Genomic DNA, 18,218 nt, shown 5'->3' on the forward strand with positions numbered 1-18,218 from the left:
CTGGCGTACGTCCCTTCCAATGACCGCGGGAGGTAGAGCAAGGGGTCCGCAGGCGTTGTGTCGGTGGTTTTTGTGCGTTTCGTTGCGGGTAGGTTTTGGTATCGTTTTCTGAAGCGTGTGGTCAACCAAACGTCGGCGGTTCGATCATTCCTTGAAAAAGAGTTTGTGGCGCTGAATTGTTCTTGTCGGTTGGAATGTTGATATGGACTTACCCGGGATGTGCCCGGGCCTCCCGCACCAGCAGCCGCCGGGGGAGCATCGCTGTAAGGCGGAACGTCCCCGGTCAGGGCCGGCACGGGGAAGTGGGTGTCACGATTGGTGACTACTGGTTTCCTGGATGGTCTAAAACGTACCGGATGCCAAGAGCAACCGGGAACCGGGCTGAGGTCTCGTCGTACTCGTTGCTGTTGGTGAGTAGGAGTTTCCCGGCTGAGAGTTCTTCCCGGTGGTCCGCCAGGTGCGGGGATATCGGGAGACCTGAACCGGTTGTCGTTGCAGTGGAGCTGTTTGCTTAGTTTTCCTGATACTGGTGTCATTTTTGGGATCAGGCGGGGATATCGCCTACTCTGGGGCCCGGCAAGATGCGGGGCGTTGGAGGCGGTCGTGGTTCCCGTCGTTTGGGATTGCTGTGTTGGTGGATTCTCTGGATTTCTGTCTGGTTGGCCTGAGATGGATGGTGAATGCGTAAATCGAATGCTAATGGGGATGTTAAAGGTACTTCCCTGCTGGTGCTCCAATGGTCCTGTGTCAACAGCCGCCGGGGGTGCGTCGGACGTATCCGGAACTTCCCCGGTCAGGGTCGACACAGGCGGGCTTTGTTTTATGTTGCTGTTGAATTCGTTGTTTTTTTATTGGCATCCCCAGTTGCTATGATCGTTGTATGGCTAGTCGGACATTACGAAAGACGCTTGGGGCATGGAGTTTTGCGTCGTTTCGGTGTCTGAGATGTTCAAATGTCCGGATAGCGAAGGGCTGTTGTTGCGGGAATTCGCTCGGGTTGTCCGTTGTTGTTTCGGTGGTGCTGGCTCTGTTTTGTTTCCGATAGGGCTTCGGGATTTATCCCCATCGCCTGCTCGGCTACGATTTCTTTGCTGCTTTCGTTCGTCACGAAGTCGGGGGTCTCGCTGTTGTTTCGCGGCTACTACGTTACATTCGGTCGATATCGTGGTGATCGGGTTTAGTTTGTTGACGTTTCCCTGCTCTACTTTCGGTGAAGTGTTAGCTCTGCTTACCTCGGTGAGTTGTTGCTTGGCAATTCTAAGCTGGCGAACAGCCTCCGCCAGGTGGTTTTTTAGGTTTAATATTTCATCGTCCCGGTCATCTTTTGGCGGATTGCTCTTTTCGCCCTTTAGTCTAATGAGCTCCGCCTTCAGTTTAGCGATAGTGGAATCTTTCTCGTTGTCTTTCGATTCCGTGCCTTTCTGGGTTTGTTCGGCGTAACTTGGTCCTTTGCGCTTTTGTGTTATTAGAGCTCTTGCTTCGGGGAAGGAAAGGTTTAGTGAAACTTTCGCTTTAATGATGGCTACCTCTTCCATGTATTTGGGGCACTCTTTTGCTCTTGTTGAGTGCTCTCCGCTGCAGTTTATACACTTCGAGACTTGGGTGCATGGGTTATCTTTGGTTGATGGGTGGTTCAGACTGCAGTTCAAGCAAGTTTCCTTGTTGGGGCACACCCTAGTGCCATGCCCAAATTTGCCACAGCGGTAGCACAGCATGGGGGATGGGTAGTAGGGCCGGATGCTAGTGCGTACCAATCCGAGGTAAATGTAGTCGGGGAGGGTTGAGCCACTAAAAGATATCACCACCAGAGGAGTATTGCTCACTACTCCTTCGTGCAGCTTGGTGATCCTACGCACTGCTGTGACTCCTTGACCTTTCAGCTCGTCAAGAAGTTCTTCGTTGCTCATGTCTTTGGTGTCGATATCGTAAACGACACCATGAGTAATGTTGAGAGTGGGGTGAGAAACCACCTCAACTTTTTGCCCGTCGATCAGCTCGTTCAAACTCATCAGAGCGTTATATGCCTTTTTCGACGTCGTCCTTAAGACATAGCGGGTCCCTCTACCTTCTTTTGTGGCCGAAACCACCTTTGTCGGATCGCATCCTAACACACGTTGTACCGATTTCAAAATCGTGAACGGGTTAGTCGTCAGTCGGGCATCGGAATCACCGTCCAATGATTTCGCTCGCAGTAGCAGAGTCTGCTTGTCGATTATATCGCCAGAGTTTAAGTACCCTGGCAAAGCCGACTCAAGGATGGGCCGCTGCTCCCCGGAGTGGGGAGAGGGGGAGGTTCCCCCATTAGGTTGGTTGTTTATGGGTTGTCAGGTGGGCGGAGGTTGGCTCTTTCAAAATGCACCCTTTACACTGCACTACACTACCGCCGGCACCTATGGAGCCGATTACACTATTTCGGTTTGAATTCGCGCGCGCACGTGTAACTGTTCAAACCAATGCTCGTGGTGGAGGCGGAGGGTTGACCACGGTTTGCACTTTGATTTGATGGAGACGCGCTATCGCTCAACTCCTTCGGAGTCTGTGCTCCTGGTATCGGTGGAAAAGTCGATTTGGATTTTCGGCTTAAGATTCGAGTAGCCTTCGCACTAATAATACACGGCACTTCGCACTCACGTAACAGACCGGGCGGAAACCAGTTGGTATACTAACCGGGAGGCGGAGCCCGAACTTCGGAAACTATATGGGTGGCGTGGACCGGACGAAAGTTTGGGTTTTAAACGGCGGAGCTTGTGTTGAGAACAACTATCGGCTCCGAGTGAGTGAACCTAACTGTTTTCTTTAAAAAATTTGCTGAAGCGCTTGCTGTACCTGCGAGTATAATTTTCAACAAGTCATTGTTCGAAGGAATTTTCCCGAGTGTCTGGAAGATAGTAGCTATTACACCGATCCATAAGACAGGTAGCGTGAATGATGATGAGAATTATCGTGCCAACTCAATTTTGAGTTGCTTACCGAAAGTTTTTGAAAGCCTCATTCATGATTTGCTGTATCCGAAGGTGCATAATATTATTTACGAGTGGCAGTGGCGTAGTAGCAGGGGGGGGGGGGGGGGGTTTGGGGACGAAACCCCCCCCGAAATATTTTGGAGAAATTTAAAAAAATTGAATGTGTTAAACAAAAATATGCCCAATATTTTAAATAAAGTTCTCAAAGTTTCATTTGCAAAAGTTATCTTGTGAAAATATTTTCTTGTAGTGAAAATTGGCTGCAGACTCGACACCTACCTGTTGGCACGTTGTGGAGGCTAGCTCAACCGCCGAGGACTATAACGAGTAGATCGCGGCAAAGCGAGGAGCTAAGAGCTTAATGGTTCACGAAACGGATATCGGTACCGAGAGAAATTTCGCCACATTCTGTAGTCCTTGACTGACGGCGAACATGGACTGGAGAGTGTGAGAGAAGTATCCCCATAGAGGCCACCAGGCGATTCGCTACCGCATCGGCCAATGGAACCCTGCTGCAGTACGAAGAAGGACGGGCCGAAAGCTAAAGTGGAAGACGAAATCCTTTAACGAAAACATCTTTGTTGAGTTACTTCGGCGAACAACGGAATCAAATACGTTGATACGGCTGACGGCTAACAAGAAGTATTGTGACGGCTTGTGACGTTACAATGTCACGAAAACTGAAAACTAGGGCCATGTAGTAGACGGCAGCTTACTGGTTAAATGAGTAACTCAGTACGCTATACGCTGCTTGTCTTAGATCCAGAAGGCGGGCTCAGAGCGCAAGATCGGAGAGTGAGAGAGGAGCGCAAGCGACGTATCTAGAAGGTAGGGACTCTTTAAAACGGGAAATCAAGCTTAGCAAGCCAATTGCCATAAGTAGCTGTGCTGAGAAATAAACGCCAATCCCTGGGGGATGCGTACTGATTCGTCATGACGAAGACGATGGTCCGTCGATACCAGCTGAAATATGCCCGGGTAAGCTAAAGATAATCGTTGAGGGTCTCTTCCCGAATCACGATTCAACTACCTGGTCACCGACACCGCACGGCGAAGAAGACGGAGGTAACACAGTCGAATGGCAAGTGACTAACGACGAGCTGAAAGACGCGTCGATGTGACTAAAATCAAAGCAAACCCTCGGTCCGGAATACCAACCGTGGCTCTGAAAGCTGCGATCCTGGCATATCCGAACATGTTCAGGATACTACTGCTGAAGTCTTTAGACGATGGTAATCCCCGAAATGAGGAAGGTACAGAAACTGATATTGCTGCCAAAGTCAGGGAAGTCACCGGGCCATCCAGCCTCGAATAGACCAATGCTGCAGCGTGACATAAAAGAATGAGCCAGATCATGAAGAGCTACTTCCAGAGTAGAGCACTGATGTACCAGACGAACAAATGGGCAGAAGGCAATGCGAGTCGCAGCGGGCGTTACTCAGGGCTCCATTCTCTGTCCAACACTTTGGAATGGGATGTACGATGCACTGATAATATAAATTTGTGAATATAATGAATCATGCAATGCACGAATTCATTTGTCGTTTTCTGCAACGAAGTATTTTCGTGCATTGTAAATAGTAAGTTTCGTTCATTTCATGAACAAGAATGGCCGTATGGTGAACGAAAGCTTTCGTAAATTTTACACATGTAATGTACACTGCACGAATGTTATCGTTGATAACGACATTATTTTTCGTGAATGAAATGAAATGTTTTGTTTATTTTAATAAACGTTTGTGTATATTACGAACGATTTCTTTGGTCGCACGAAATCTTTTCGTTTATCTTAGAAAAGTTTTCGTATTTATTGGCCTCTTATTGTTTTCAGCCGATCTTTTGGAATCGATGTGTTTTTTATTTAAAAAAATCGATGTGGCCAAATCGATTTTATTGTGATACGAAGAAATGACCGCTTGATTGATGAACGAAAGTTTTCGTAAATTTTACTTATTTAGTTTACACTGCCCGAAAGTTATCGACATTATTTTTCGTGAAAGAAACGAAACGATCTTTTAGGATCGATGTTTGACAGTACTGATATTGCTCCGGCAGAGAAAAACTCAAAATTATTCATACAAAATCAACGAGCAGTCGCGACGGCTCAACTGATCCTGTACTGCTCCAGATTCTGAATCAACTTGAAGCGAAAGAGCTTCAGGAAATCTTCCTGCAACCGGCGGACACGGATACGACTACTAAATAGTCAGACAACAACAATTATCTGACGAATAGCAACAATGGCTCCATATTGCTCTTTTGACGTGGGCGGTTTGACGAATGGTGCTCGTAAATATTATAAAGATATTCGTATATAACAGCGAACGACTCGTTTGTTGAATGAAGCTGTTTCGTAATAAGCTAACGAAAGTCATTTCGTGGTTTTCACGAAAAACTCGTAATAAAAAATAAGTGTTTCGATAGAACTACGAAAAATTCGTATATTTTATGAAAGTTGTTTGTACGAAATTAATTCCTAGCGATTTACGAATATATTCTATCAGTGTGGGGTCTTAACACTTCGGCTGCCCAGGAAAGTGAAAATCGTTGGTTTCGTGGACGATGTGTCACTAACGGTGAGACACTTGAAGAAATAGAGGTGTCGGTGACGGAGACAATAGATGCGATCGAGAGCTGGATGAATGGGTCAAGCTGCAAATGGGATAATACGGAGAAAGGAAAGTGGACCTACTGGCTCATCCAAACCTGTCGACGTCGGGTCAATAGAAAGCACGGAGAGATGACCTTCCACCTGAAACAGCTCCTACCGAGCCACGGCTGCTTAAGGAGTATCTTCATCGGTGTGGGTACGCAACGTCAACACTGTGCCTGGAGCGTGTTTGAATGTCCGAGATTTGAAGTCTTTGAATGTCCGAGGAGAGTCTTTGAATGTCCGAGGTTTGAAGTGACGTGCAGGGAGCTACTTAAAACGGGAGGACCGGACATCAACCCGGATAATGTAGCCTACAGAATGACAAGCGACGTAGAGACGAGGAACGCAGTAAACAGAGATATGATGTAGATCAGTGATTCTCAACCTGGGGTCCGCGGGCCCCTAGGGGGCCGCGAAGTCATTGCTGGGAGTCCGCGAAGAAAAATATATTTTCCGAGTGCATATTGAAATTTCAAATCTTGTTTCCTAACAAATTGAAAATAACATATTCATAGCATATAAAATTGATGTTTATCTGTGGGGGTCCGCAGCAACCCAGTGTGGTATCTAAGGGGTCCGTGGTACGAAAAAGGTTGAGAACCGTTGATGTAGATCATGACCGTCTTACAGCGGAATGGACATCGAACAACGGTTTCGGGAGAGCAATCACCGCCAGGGAACTCTCCGCAGGCATAAGCTAGATCCACCGCCGAGGACCAGTTGAATAGACTGCAACAGAGCAGCGAGTATGGGTCGTCGAAACGCCAGCGAACCGGACGTCACGCTCCATGCGGATTCGCCAGACCGACCACGGCACCCCACCGGTTGTTCCGATAGAAAAATAGCGAAAACCAAAGAAGAATCGATATTGGAAAAACTTTTCGCCAGGGAACCCTCCGTTAGCGTAAGCTAGATTCACCACTGGGGACTAGATTGAATAGACAGCGACGAGACACCACTATTCGTGGGTCATCGGCGCACCAGTGCATCGGACCCTGCTTCACCAGAATCGCCGAACTGACCTCGGCACCTAGCTGATTAGCTCGATCTCGGGAGAACTTCTCTCGCCGGGGAATTCTCTGTCGGAGTAGGTCAGGTCCATCGTCGGGGACTAGACCGAATTGTTCGCGAACAAGTCGAGGACTGAATGAACCATCAAGGAAGTAGTGCTAAATGGCCCAAGAAGAGAACTAAATGGCGTAAAGGAGTTGCGGTGCTAAATGGCACCGGTTACGGAGTCAAAGGGCTCAAGAAGTTGTGGTACTGAAACCAAACAAGAATCGGTATCGGGAGAACTTCTCTTGTCTGAGACCTCTCCGTGAGCTTACAGTCAGATTCACCGCCGGGAACGAGACCGTGTAGACCGCGACGATACACCACCAGTCGCACCGGGGCTCCAGCAAACCGGATGCCCTACTCTACCGGAATCGCCGAACTGACCGTAGCAGCTGGCTGGTTGGCTCGAACTCCTCTCGCCGGAAACTTTTCGTTGGAGTAGGCTAGATCTATCGTCGGGGACTAGACCGAGTAGTTCGCGAACCAGTCGGAAGCTCAACGAGGAAGTGGTACTGAATGGCACAAGGGAACTGAAAGGCTCAGTAAATTAGACTGTCTGAAGTTTGCCGCCCAGATTGTCCTCGTAGGGGAAGAGCATTTTTTCTATACCAACAGCTAGCTTTCCTACCTTGACTACCCAAACCCGTTCCCTGAATTGTTGGTTTATGAACATTTTTTTCCTGCTCAGAATGTTTTTGAACATTTTTCATATATATACAAAAAAATCTCATATCCCCCCCCCCCCCCGAAAAATTTTCTTACTACGCCACTGACGAGTGGCTGCATGGATTTGTGAAAAAACTATCGACAAGTACAAATCTTATGGCATACGTTTCGTCACTAAATAGCGCGCTTGGTGAACGTCAGCAAATTGATGCCGTCTCACGGTGTTTTTTTAACAACTTTATGCAAAAAAATTCAGCATCTCTGAAACTTCAGGATATGTAAGATTGGGTTTTGCCCTTTCATTTGAAACCAACATAAAAATAATCCGTCGGGGGGCATAGAGCAACTTTTTTTTAAGTTTTTTCCGTGAAAACATAGATTTTGCAATAGATCTAGTTCATATTTTTATCCCTAGATGGTGCTTTAGACATTCGAACAACACTAAAAGTGAGAATCTGATAGATATTTTAATTATCTACAACTTTGTTAACAACTAAAAACCGATTTGAAATTATCCGGAAAAGTTGTTTAATATTTTAACGAAGTCTAAGTCTAAGTTAGTTTCACAGAAACCCTAGTGGTTTGTTCGATTCACACGCACTTTTTTCATTTGCCAAATACCTGTGTTTAGTTGAACAGTGCATTCAGCGGAATTTTAAGCTTGGAAAGTCTCATCTTTTAGCTGAAAATTATAATTCCAGATTCCACCTGATATAGGGCACCATTAATATTTTGGGATGAAAAGTCTTAGATAAGTGTTGACCAAACTAGTATGATAATAATATTCTTTTCCAAGATGGTTAGTGAAACAGAAACAGCTTTTTCAATGATGTATGCCTTCTTTTTCATTTTTTCGATTGTTCTCGGGGATGACTGATAACTATTCTTGTATGAACCTCCTACTTTGTTAGCATCTTCGTATACAATTCACTTGTTCTGAACTTCAACCTTTATATTTGAACAAACTCAATGAAACTGTTAACACCATTGCAATATTTTGCGAATTTCATTGCAATGCTTTGTTAAAAACGCTGTTTATTTTTTTCAAATTAACTCAATGTAACAAACAGTGAACAAAAAACTTTGAGTTTTTGGATCAAGATATTTTTTTGGGATATATTCGTGGATTTGTATGTATATAGGGTTTTTCTTGTACTCAAATCATATTTTGTTTTCAAAAGTAATACATTTTGCATAATATAGGATCAATTGATAAACGAATTCTCGCATAACTGATAGGAAATGGCCGTAAAATCTAACTGCCACAATATACTTTGCGGAAAAAATGAATGAATCGTTTCACGCTAACCGCTAATTTTCAGAAGGTCAATAGGAATTGTCAACGAAGAAGTTGTAATGAATCCCGTCAAATATTTTCATGTCACTAAACCCAATTATTTTTTTGGTATGCCTCGTGTGAAACTATCTTAGATATAACTTCGTTTAAATCTTTAGCAACTTTTCCGGGTGATTTCAGATCAATTTTTAGTTGTCAAAAACTTGTAGACAATTAAATTTTCTGTCAAATTCTCACATTTAGTGTTTTCGAATGTCTAAAGCATCATCTAGGGACAGAATTATGAACTACCTCGAGTAGTAAAACCAATATTGTTACGAAAAAACTTAAAAAAAAGTTGCTCTGGACCACCCGACGGATCATTTTGATCTTAGTTTCAAATGAAAGAGGAAAGTCCATTCTTTCATATTCCGAAGTTACAGAGATGCTGAATTTTTTTTTGCATAAAGTTGTTCTAATAAAAACACCGTGCGTTTATGTGAATTTTGCTAAAGCGTTCGATAGAGTGCCTCATTTGCTAATGGTGGCCAAACTCGAACGAATGGGACTTCCTGAATGGTTGACACGGTGGATATTGTTGTACCTCACCGAACGCTGTGCGTACGTTCGTATCGATGAAATGCGATCATCTCCGTTTGTGATAGGGTCGGGTGTTCCCCAGGGAAGTCATCTAGGCCCGCTACTGTTTAATTTATTCGTAAACGATTTGTGCTCCACTAGACAGTCCCCTAAGTACATGTTCGCGGATGATCTGAAATTCTTTCGTGTAATTGCTCCGGCAGTCAATTGCTGTGCCATCCAAGCCGATAACGGGACTTTCAATTTACTTATTTTGTTTGCGAATTTCACTGCTCAACAAGTGAAATGCTCCGTTAAAAGTAATGTCCTGGTACAACATTTGTTGTCGGCAGAGGCGACGCGTGGTTCCACCGTCAACCTGTTCAATATACCACAAAGACCCTGAAAACGTCATAGTCATATCTAGGATCAATGAAAGATATTCATCGACGGGTTTTTCTGTACGCAAGAGCTGAGCAAAACAAATTTGTTGTCAAAACCCACCAATGAATTGTCAAACAAACGTCTGGTAGAATGCTTAAAAGAGCGAAAAGTACACTGAGAGAATATATTTGTAAATGTGCTACGAATAGGTTTCGTACTGTAAACTTCCGTAAAATATGCGATTTTTCCGTGTATATGATGAATCATTCGTATTTTTACGTAAACATTTCTATTTTCATTACGAATTTTTTGTAACAACCACGAAACGACTTTCGTAGGCTTATTACATTTCATTATTCAAACGAATTGTTTGATAAAATACACGAACGTCTTTATATTTACGAGCATCTTTCAAACATTTTTTTCCGAAGAATCCCCAAAATAAATATGCACCAAAAATTCGTCTCGCTGAACGAATTTATTTGTAAATCTGCTAAAAATAGATTAGATGCTTTCATTTCGTGAACTACCTAAATACATGGCGACTTGATGAACGAAAATTTTCGAAATTTTAAATGTTTAGTGTACATTGCACGAAATTCACCGTAGAAAACGAGATTACGATAATTTCGTGAATACTTATAAATAATGGTGTGATATGAATTATGTAGAATGGAGAAGCTTATGTTCCACACACCAAGAAATAATCGCCTGTATAAGAAAGATTGAAATATTTGTCAACCAGTTAAAATTCATCCCTCAATTCTTTCAAATGAAGTAGAAATTTGAATTTCGCTCATGCAATTCATTGAATTCAGAAAAAATATTTTTCTCGTAAAATATCGTAGGCATGAGATATTGAACATCAACCCGTTCATTATTACAATAGAACGCAAGATCATTCGAACAACCCCTGGTTTGAGGTTACGTCCATTTTACACTCTCACCCAGTCAAACTGATTTTTGAATTGATTCCAACTCAAATGCAACAGCCGATTCCGACGCAATCGGTTTCGGAATCGGTTGTTGCATTTGAGCTGGAATCTTTACTGACTCCATTGAGGACTCCGAATCAAATTATGAATGGTTTAACAAGACACTACACACCAAAAAAAATCTGAATTTTATCGTTGACGTAATTGCAAACATGACACAATTCAACAAACCGTAATTTACGAAATGACGGAACGTTACCGTATTCCGTTTAATTTTACATGAAACATATACTTTACATGCGCAATGACATAAAATTACACTTCCTACCATGCAGAACAAACGCTGTATGACGAGTAAAATTACATGATTTACGAAATTAAACGTCATGTAAAATTAAAATCACACGTAAAACTAAGTCATTTTTGATGCTCGTATATGTCAGGGTCAGGAGACGTAAATTTACACTATATTTTCTAGGTGTGTAGACAAGTTCTCAACATGTAAATGCAAAGAGCAAACAATTTCTTTGAAGCAAAATTAGACGTTCCATTATTATCGTTGAACCAACGAAATACATGCACGTCTAAAACCAATATCCCCCAAATGCAGCAACATTTGTTCACAACTCTAACGCCAATGTGGACATCGCACCAATGCACGCTGGTTCAATATTTGACTTGAACCAGTACAAAAGGAAAGAGAAGACACCATCGCCCATGACACTCACGCTGCTGTTTCACGCATCGCTCATACAGCTGATCTATTCAGAGCATGTGGTAAGCATGAGATGCGTGCAAGTTTGAGGTTGAACTGGTCAAAGGGAAAACAGATTTTTTTTTTCAAATTTACTCGCTTGATGTGATAGGTTGGTTTATCGTTCGGATCAAATTGTCGAACTTCAAGGTTTTAAGAATTTTCGTGCTGCTGCTGCTAATGTTAATTTTAACTGAAGATAAGTTTCAGGTCGTCAGATTTTGCTTACCTGTTCAATGAACAGGTTGAACATACCGACGCGTCGCCTCTGGTTATCGGTTATAATCATACGTGACAATTGCAGGGTTATCGCTAGGGTTCGCAGTACCGACCCTTTTTGGCGAGAACCGGTACTACGGTAGTGAAGCCCTCAGTACTGGTAAAGTACCGGTACTCGAATTTTTTTTTTAAATTTGAAAAAAACTTCAAACTGAAATTGAATGCTCAAACTGATGATCTTATTCTCAGATATTTTTCGTATGGGGCACCTTCTTTTATTTCGAAATCTAGGCCGCTTTGAAATCAATAACTGCTAAGTGGTGAAACTTTCGTCGACTTGAACAGATGGTTAATGTATGAAACCCTATTAACAACAGTAAATCAAAGCGAGAATGACAGAAAAGCCGAGCAGGTTAATCACATTTCCTATCTTGCTTTTCTGAAAATTGGTTTCGACCTTTATGTCGTTTGCCTACTATACTCTTACGCATATCCAGGCTCTTAGCTTTCCTGTAAACTATGGAGTTTTGCTGAATTTTCCGATCACCAATAATTACAAATCGCCCCATTTGAAGCAGTTCACCAAGTCTAAAACCGTTAGCTACTAAATCGCTGTTCGATCTATTACAGATAAAGGTTTAAAAGCAAACCAAATGCAGACATGACTTAGACCATAGTCTTATTACGCGCCACCCAGTGAATAATGGAAACCAATCAGAATGTCGCTAATAAAACTTTAACTTCTAGAATTATTATGATGATGGCCCCACATCATTCCCACACAAAGGTGTTATCTCAACGATTTATCTAGAAGGCAAATTAATATAATTAAACGTTATCTTGCAGACCGATATTTTGAAACAGATCCCCCTGCAGAGTTAATATATTTGTCATAAAAAATTGTATAGTACCGAAAATACCGGTACTGGCTTTTGTTCAGTACCGGTATAACGGTACCAAAAATGGGTCGGTATTCCCGGGATTTTCGGTACCGGTATTACCGGTACCACAACCCTAGTTATCGCGTAGATACCTTTATTTTATTTGTGCATGTCATGCTTTAAAGTGGGCTATTATATATATGTATATATAAATACCAGAAATGCTTGATAGCTGATTTTAATGCAACCATGCCGAAGATAGTAAAAATTTCAGCATTCGAATTACCAGCCTAAGTGTATTCCACTTCACTTCGGTTATGTAATGTCTCTGACATCACGTACCCATCTTTTTTTAGACAATAAACCTATTCAAACTTAGCTTCCCATTCGAAAAATTGTCTCTAGTCCATATTTTGGAGCATCTTTCCAAAAATGAGCTCATAATAATTAAGAGACACATTCTTTCGTGACGTTACAACAATTTGACGAATCTTTATTCGACAAATATTTTATAACTTTATCAAATGAACACCTACATCAAAACTTATTACAGATTCAGAAAGTAGACAAAATTTCACGAAAGATTCAATCAATATAAACTGAATATACTGGAAGAGGATTGTTTCCTGACCGATAATGTAGCGTGACGTTACAACGCGTGACAAATTAGAACTTTCAACGCATTTCAATAAAAGTCAAATCATCAAATTCTAGTGTATTCAGTTTATGTTGATTGAATCTTTCGTGAAATTTTGTCTACTTTCTGAATCTGTAATAAATTTTAATGTAGGTGTTCATTTGATAAAGTTATAAAATATTTGTCGAATGAAGATTCGCCAAATCGTTGTAAACGTCACGAAAGAATGTGTCAAGACAGTTATTTCACTTTAATTTGAAGTAGTTTGACAACTATGGGATTTCGGCTAAGAGATAAGTCCCTTTCCCACAATTTTCCAAAAAGTCCTCATGACGCTTTAATTACGGTTCTCAATGTAGTGATCGGAGAATATTTTTCCAAAAATATTTTGTGGAATATTTAATTAAATTCGTCAGTATCAATTAATGTTTTCAATCCAATTAATTTTGGTTTCGGAGGGGGTTACGCCACTGTGACAAATCAATTTCATAAGACTGATAGAGTAGTAGGTCTATTCAAGAATAGTAAATCATCCTCCAGAATAAGCGGATAAATATGATAGACAACATACAAGATGAAACTGTTTCTGTGTGATGAATCCAACTGTCTTCAGTCCATCATATAGTTGACTCGAGTAGTTTGCAGTTTTCTTTTATTTTAAATATAAACATTTCTGGCCACAAACAGCACCCCGCAAATGTCATTACCGAGGGCCACCCCTAGGGCCAAACAAGTACAATTTTACAGAACATACTTCCGTTCCACTACGCACAATATACGCAACATCATGATTACATACTATATACGTAAGTTTTATTGATTAGCCGATAGATTTATATAATAGAATTATCTAATCGTTGTTGTACTTAAAATAGTAACACCACTTCCTTTTATTTTTCTATAGATGGATATATGAGCTCCCCCGAACGAGGATGTGCAAGCAGATCATACGAAGAGCCATACTATAGTCGATACAGTTCGCGAGGTAATCCTGCAACGTCAATTATAGATGAAGAACAGGGGTATGCGTGTTAGTTGTGTTATGCAAATGTGATACTAAAATGGGTGTATTTGGTTTTCAGCAGAGACATCACGATAGCTGATGATCAGTATTCCATGTATGCTGTGAAAGGCCTCGGAAGGATGTCACACGCCGGAAATCCAATTTATGATCCAAACAGGTATATTGAGCTCTAGTGAATTTAGTATTTTTTCTGAAATTTTTATGAAAGCATTTCGGTATTTATGTCAGTCAACATATCATATATCACGGGTGCCATGTCTCTGTTGTGAATACTCCTTCTCTTTCGACCACCTGGTTTTCTTCGTTTTACCGCCGATGGCAATGTAGCGCTTGATGTGATTGTTGGGTGAAAGTATGTGGTACCTGCAAATATATATAACGAATAATTTTAAGAGATAGAAAATTCGATTACAGTACTAACCCTTGCTTTTAATAGCTTGAACGATCATGCACAATAAATATGATGCGAAAGAAAGAAAAGCCAAAGCTGTTACACTCAATTGGAATATTATTTGAATTTTGCTAGGGTTCGAGTCGCATGATTCGACAGTTGCTCTCCTGTCAAATAGAATGTAAATCGTAAATGTATAACCATTTTAAGATAACATTGTGACAACTAGCTTATTTAATGCTAACTGTATATTAAACGAAGTTTGACTCTAGCAAAAATGTTGAAATGACATAGAGAAACAGAATAAAAAATCTAGTGTGAAATGTAGTTGAGCATCGCCGTTCCTCAAAATAAACCTTTATTTGTTCGATCAGTAGCAGTTAGTTTATTTAGGCAATTAGAAGCAGTCCGGACGCTACAAGTTCCCAATAAAGTTCAGCCGGAAATGAACTGGAATTCTGGCTGGTTCCAGTTTGTTGTCCGGCTCCCGTGACACAACCGATTCTAACTAGAATCGGTTGTGTCACTGGAGCCGGGATACGAGCTGGAGCCAGCCAGAATTCCGGTTCATTTCTGGCTGAGCTTAACTGGGTTGCATATTTTTATTAAGTAGGGGGCGGTGTGCTAAGGGTATTCAGCGCGAAAGAAAGCACATTTTGCGATTTTTTTATAACTTTGCGTGAAGCAAATTGATCAAAACTTTTATGTATTATAGTATATAATTTCTATAACATGCTGTAATTTTTCTATGAAAAAATATCGACAAACGACTCGGTGACGAAGCTTTTTGTAGAACGTCTCTGGAAAAACATGGTTTGCGGTGTTACCTACCATTCAAAAACTACTTAAACGATTTCTTTCAAACTTTGCATACACATTCTATGTCAAAAATACCTAACTCCTACGTTGAGTTTTTGAGATAACTTTTCAATTAATGGGGTTTTTACACATTTTAAAAAAAAATTACTATTTTTACGAAAAAATCCGCCTTTTTATGCGTAAAACCCCCCTTTAACGAAAAATTATCACAAAAACTCAACGTAGGGGTTAGGTATTTTTAACATAGAATGTGTATGCCAAGTAGGGTTCGTCGCGGTGCGGATGTGGGCGGTAAAAGGATTGTCCGCACCACAACCGCAAAAAAATAATAAAACCGCACCGCCTACCGCAACCGCACTTTATTTACCGCACCGCACCGTGCGGTAATGCTGTAAATGCGGTAGAATTTTCATATTTTTAAAAATAGTTTTGAAAAATTGTACATTTGTGTAACCATATATAATAAAATGTTATTCTTATTCACACGAAATTTAACTTTAAGAGACTCCTCAGAATGTAATGAATAATATGAAAAAAATCAACTTTTGCATTTTTTACATTTCTTATAAAAGAAATGTATAGAATTCGCTCAAACTTTCAAGATTTTTTCCGAGGCCCGGAGGGCCGAGTCTTATATACCAATCGACTCAGCTCGACGATTTGGGACAATGTCTGTGTGTGTGTGTGTGTGTGTGTGTGTCTGTGTGTGTGTGTGTGTATGTAACGGACAAATTCTCATTCGTGTTTCTCAGCAATGGCTGAACCGATCTTATCCAAACCAACTTTAAATGAAAGAACTAAAAAACAGTATGAACGCTATTAATTTGTTTTTGATTCTGATGTTTAGTTTCCAAGATATGAATGTTTAAATGCGTAAAAATGGCGTTTTTTGCAGTTTTTTTGAATTATCTGCCGAAATTGACAATATAGATTAACAATTTATATGTTTTTAGACAGCTTTAACGAATACCTTTCGAACAAGCTATAGATTGTTGAAATCGGACTATTATCAAAAGAGATATTTAACATTAAATGCGGACGAAAGATTTTTATCATTTCCCATTGCCAGAAATATGACCAAAAACATGTAATCTATTATTAACGCCAAAACGGCTTATTTTAGGTCAATAGTATCTTCGGAGAATTTAATGGAGGAAATATGCCCTTTCTTTTGGTATTGTGCTTTTGCTGATTAATCCCCCTATGAGTGAGATATTTTCACAAATTTTCTTGGAAGTGATTATATCGAAATGATGCCTTCAGCAAATTTGTAGCTCTTACTTTTGCGAATAACTTTACTGAAGACTTCAAATATCTATTTTGAATACTTTAAAAGTTATGGCTTGTTGTTTGTGGATTACTCTTTGTCGCCTATTTATTGTTCAATATAGAAATAATCCATTGAAATAAGCCAAACATTATTTCGACAAATCGAATTTTGTATTTCATTTTTCTATCTACAACCGCTAGAAATAATCACCGCACCGAACACTTCCAAGTTGTCTGGAAGGAACTTGATAACTTATCAGTGCAAAAATGTTCTTTTGTGCGAACCTTCTGACTGCAATTTTTCTAACTAATGACCATCGGATCGATCTGAAACATATCGGAAAATGAAAAGCCAAATAAATAACTCCAAGCAACGGCGTAGCCCAGAGAAGGTTTTGGGGTTTAACACCATACAACCCCCCCCCCCCCCCCATCACACCCAAAAAAAAAAAAATTGGATTGAAGTTGAAAATTTATTGATGCAGACTGATTTAATTCAATATTACAATAACAATTATCTGATCCGTAGATTGATAACCTGTTGTTGTAAACATCATGAGGACTTTTGATAAATTGTCGGAATGGGGTCCTGATATGTACCTGATCTATTGGTCTTCATTTCACAGTTGTCTAATAGCATCAATATCAAATTCCTGCCTGAAAACATTCCAATAGAAAATTACAGAGTTCTGTAATCAATCATAGTCCTCAGATTTATTTTCAAATTGATCTCGTTTTTGTAGAGATGTACTGTAATAAGGGTCTTTATTTAATAGGAAGAGAAGTTAAAATTGATTTAATGTCTATGAAACATAGAACTGCTCACAAAAAATGCATAACTTTCAGCATTTGCCAAAAATGTTTTTGCCTTTCTCATTCACTCTAAAATTCGTCAATCTAATCCCGACTCGGAGGGCCGAGTGTCATATGCCAATCGACTGAGTTCGTCGAGATCGGAAAATGTCTGTGTGTGTATGTATGTGTGTATGTGGAAAAAATGTGACCTCTGTTTCTCAGAGATGGCTGGACCGATTTGCACAAAGTTAGTCTCAAATGAAAGGTACAACCTTCGCATCGGCTGCTATTGAATTTTTTATTGATTGGACTTCCGGTTCCGGAGTTACGAGTTGAAGAGTGCAACCACACAGCAAATTCCCATATAAACTGAAATGAAAAATTTTCAAAATCAAATTTGTATTTTGACTTTTTTTGGACTTTGGTACATTTTTGTCTTTCTCATATAGAAAGATTATGCAATCACTCTAAAAATCGTCAATCATACCGGCCCGGAGGGAGTATGCAGTGAGGGGTAGCTACTTTAAAATTAAAACTAGTTTAAAATTTCTTAACAAGTTGAAAATTTTTGGCAGGATCTGGAGCTCCCGGATCTTTCTCCATGATCCGCCCCTGGTTTCAAGCGACGTTTCAGTATCACATAGTATCTCAAGATCGTGGCTGTCGATCCATTGTATGTATGTGCAAATCGTACTGAACATGTAATATTCATTTCCACCATTGTATTGAACATAACCAGCCATAGAATCGTAGTCTGGACAAATGAGACAAGCACAATTGCACCACTAGGTGGATTAAGACAGGTTTTTTTGGGAATGCGTCGAGTTGAGACGAAAACGTAATATGATTAATAACGAGGATAACACTTTCCGAATGTAGAGAGAAATTTATGAAAAATAACGATTTCCATTCGATTC

The 18,218-nt window shown here is 40.6% G+C and overlaps 1 protein-coding gene across 1 annotated transcript in view; it reads left to right on the forward strand.

Moving 5' to 3' along the window:
- The window catches only part of LOC131693881 (coiled-coil domain-containing protein AGAP005037), a 1,201,847-nt gene that overhangs the window by 827,805 nt on the left and 355,824 nt on the right, over nt 1-18,218 (forward strand). Inside the window, exons 4-5 of the mRNA XM_058982139.1 lie at nt 13,908-14,025; nt 14,086-14,184. Coding sequence (XP_058838122.1) covers nt 13,908-14,025; nt 14,086-14,184 — 217 coding nt within the window. The remainder of the gene's footprint in view (nt 1-13,907; nt 14,026-14,085; nt 14,185-18,218) is intronic.

The sequence above is a fragment of the Topomyia yanbarensis genome, chromosome 3, assembly GCF_030247195.1.
Source record: "Topomyia yanbarensis strain Yona2022 chromosome 3, ASM3024719v1, whole genome shotgun sequence".
NCBI lineage: Eukaryota > Metazoa > Arthropoda > Insecta > Diptera > Culicidae > Topomyia > Topomyia yanbarensis.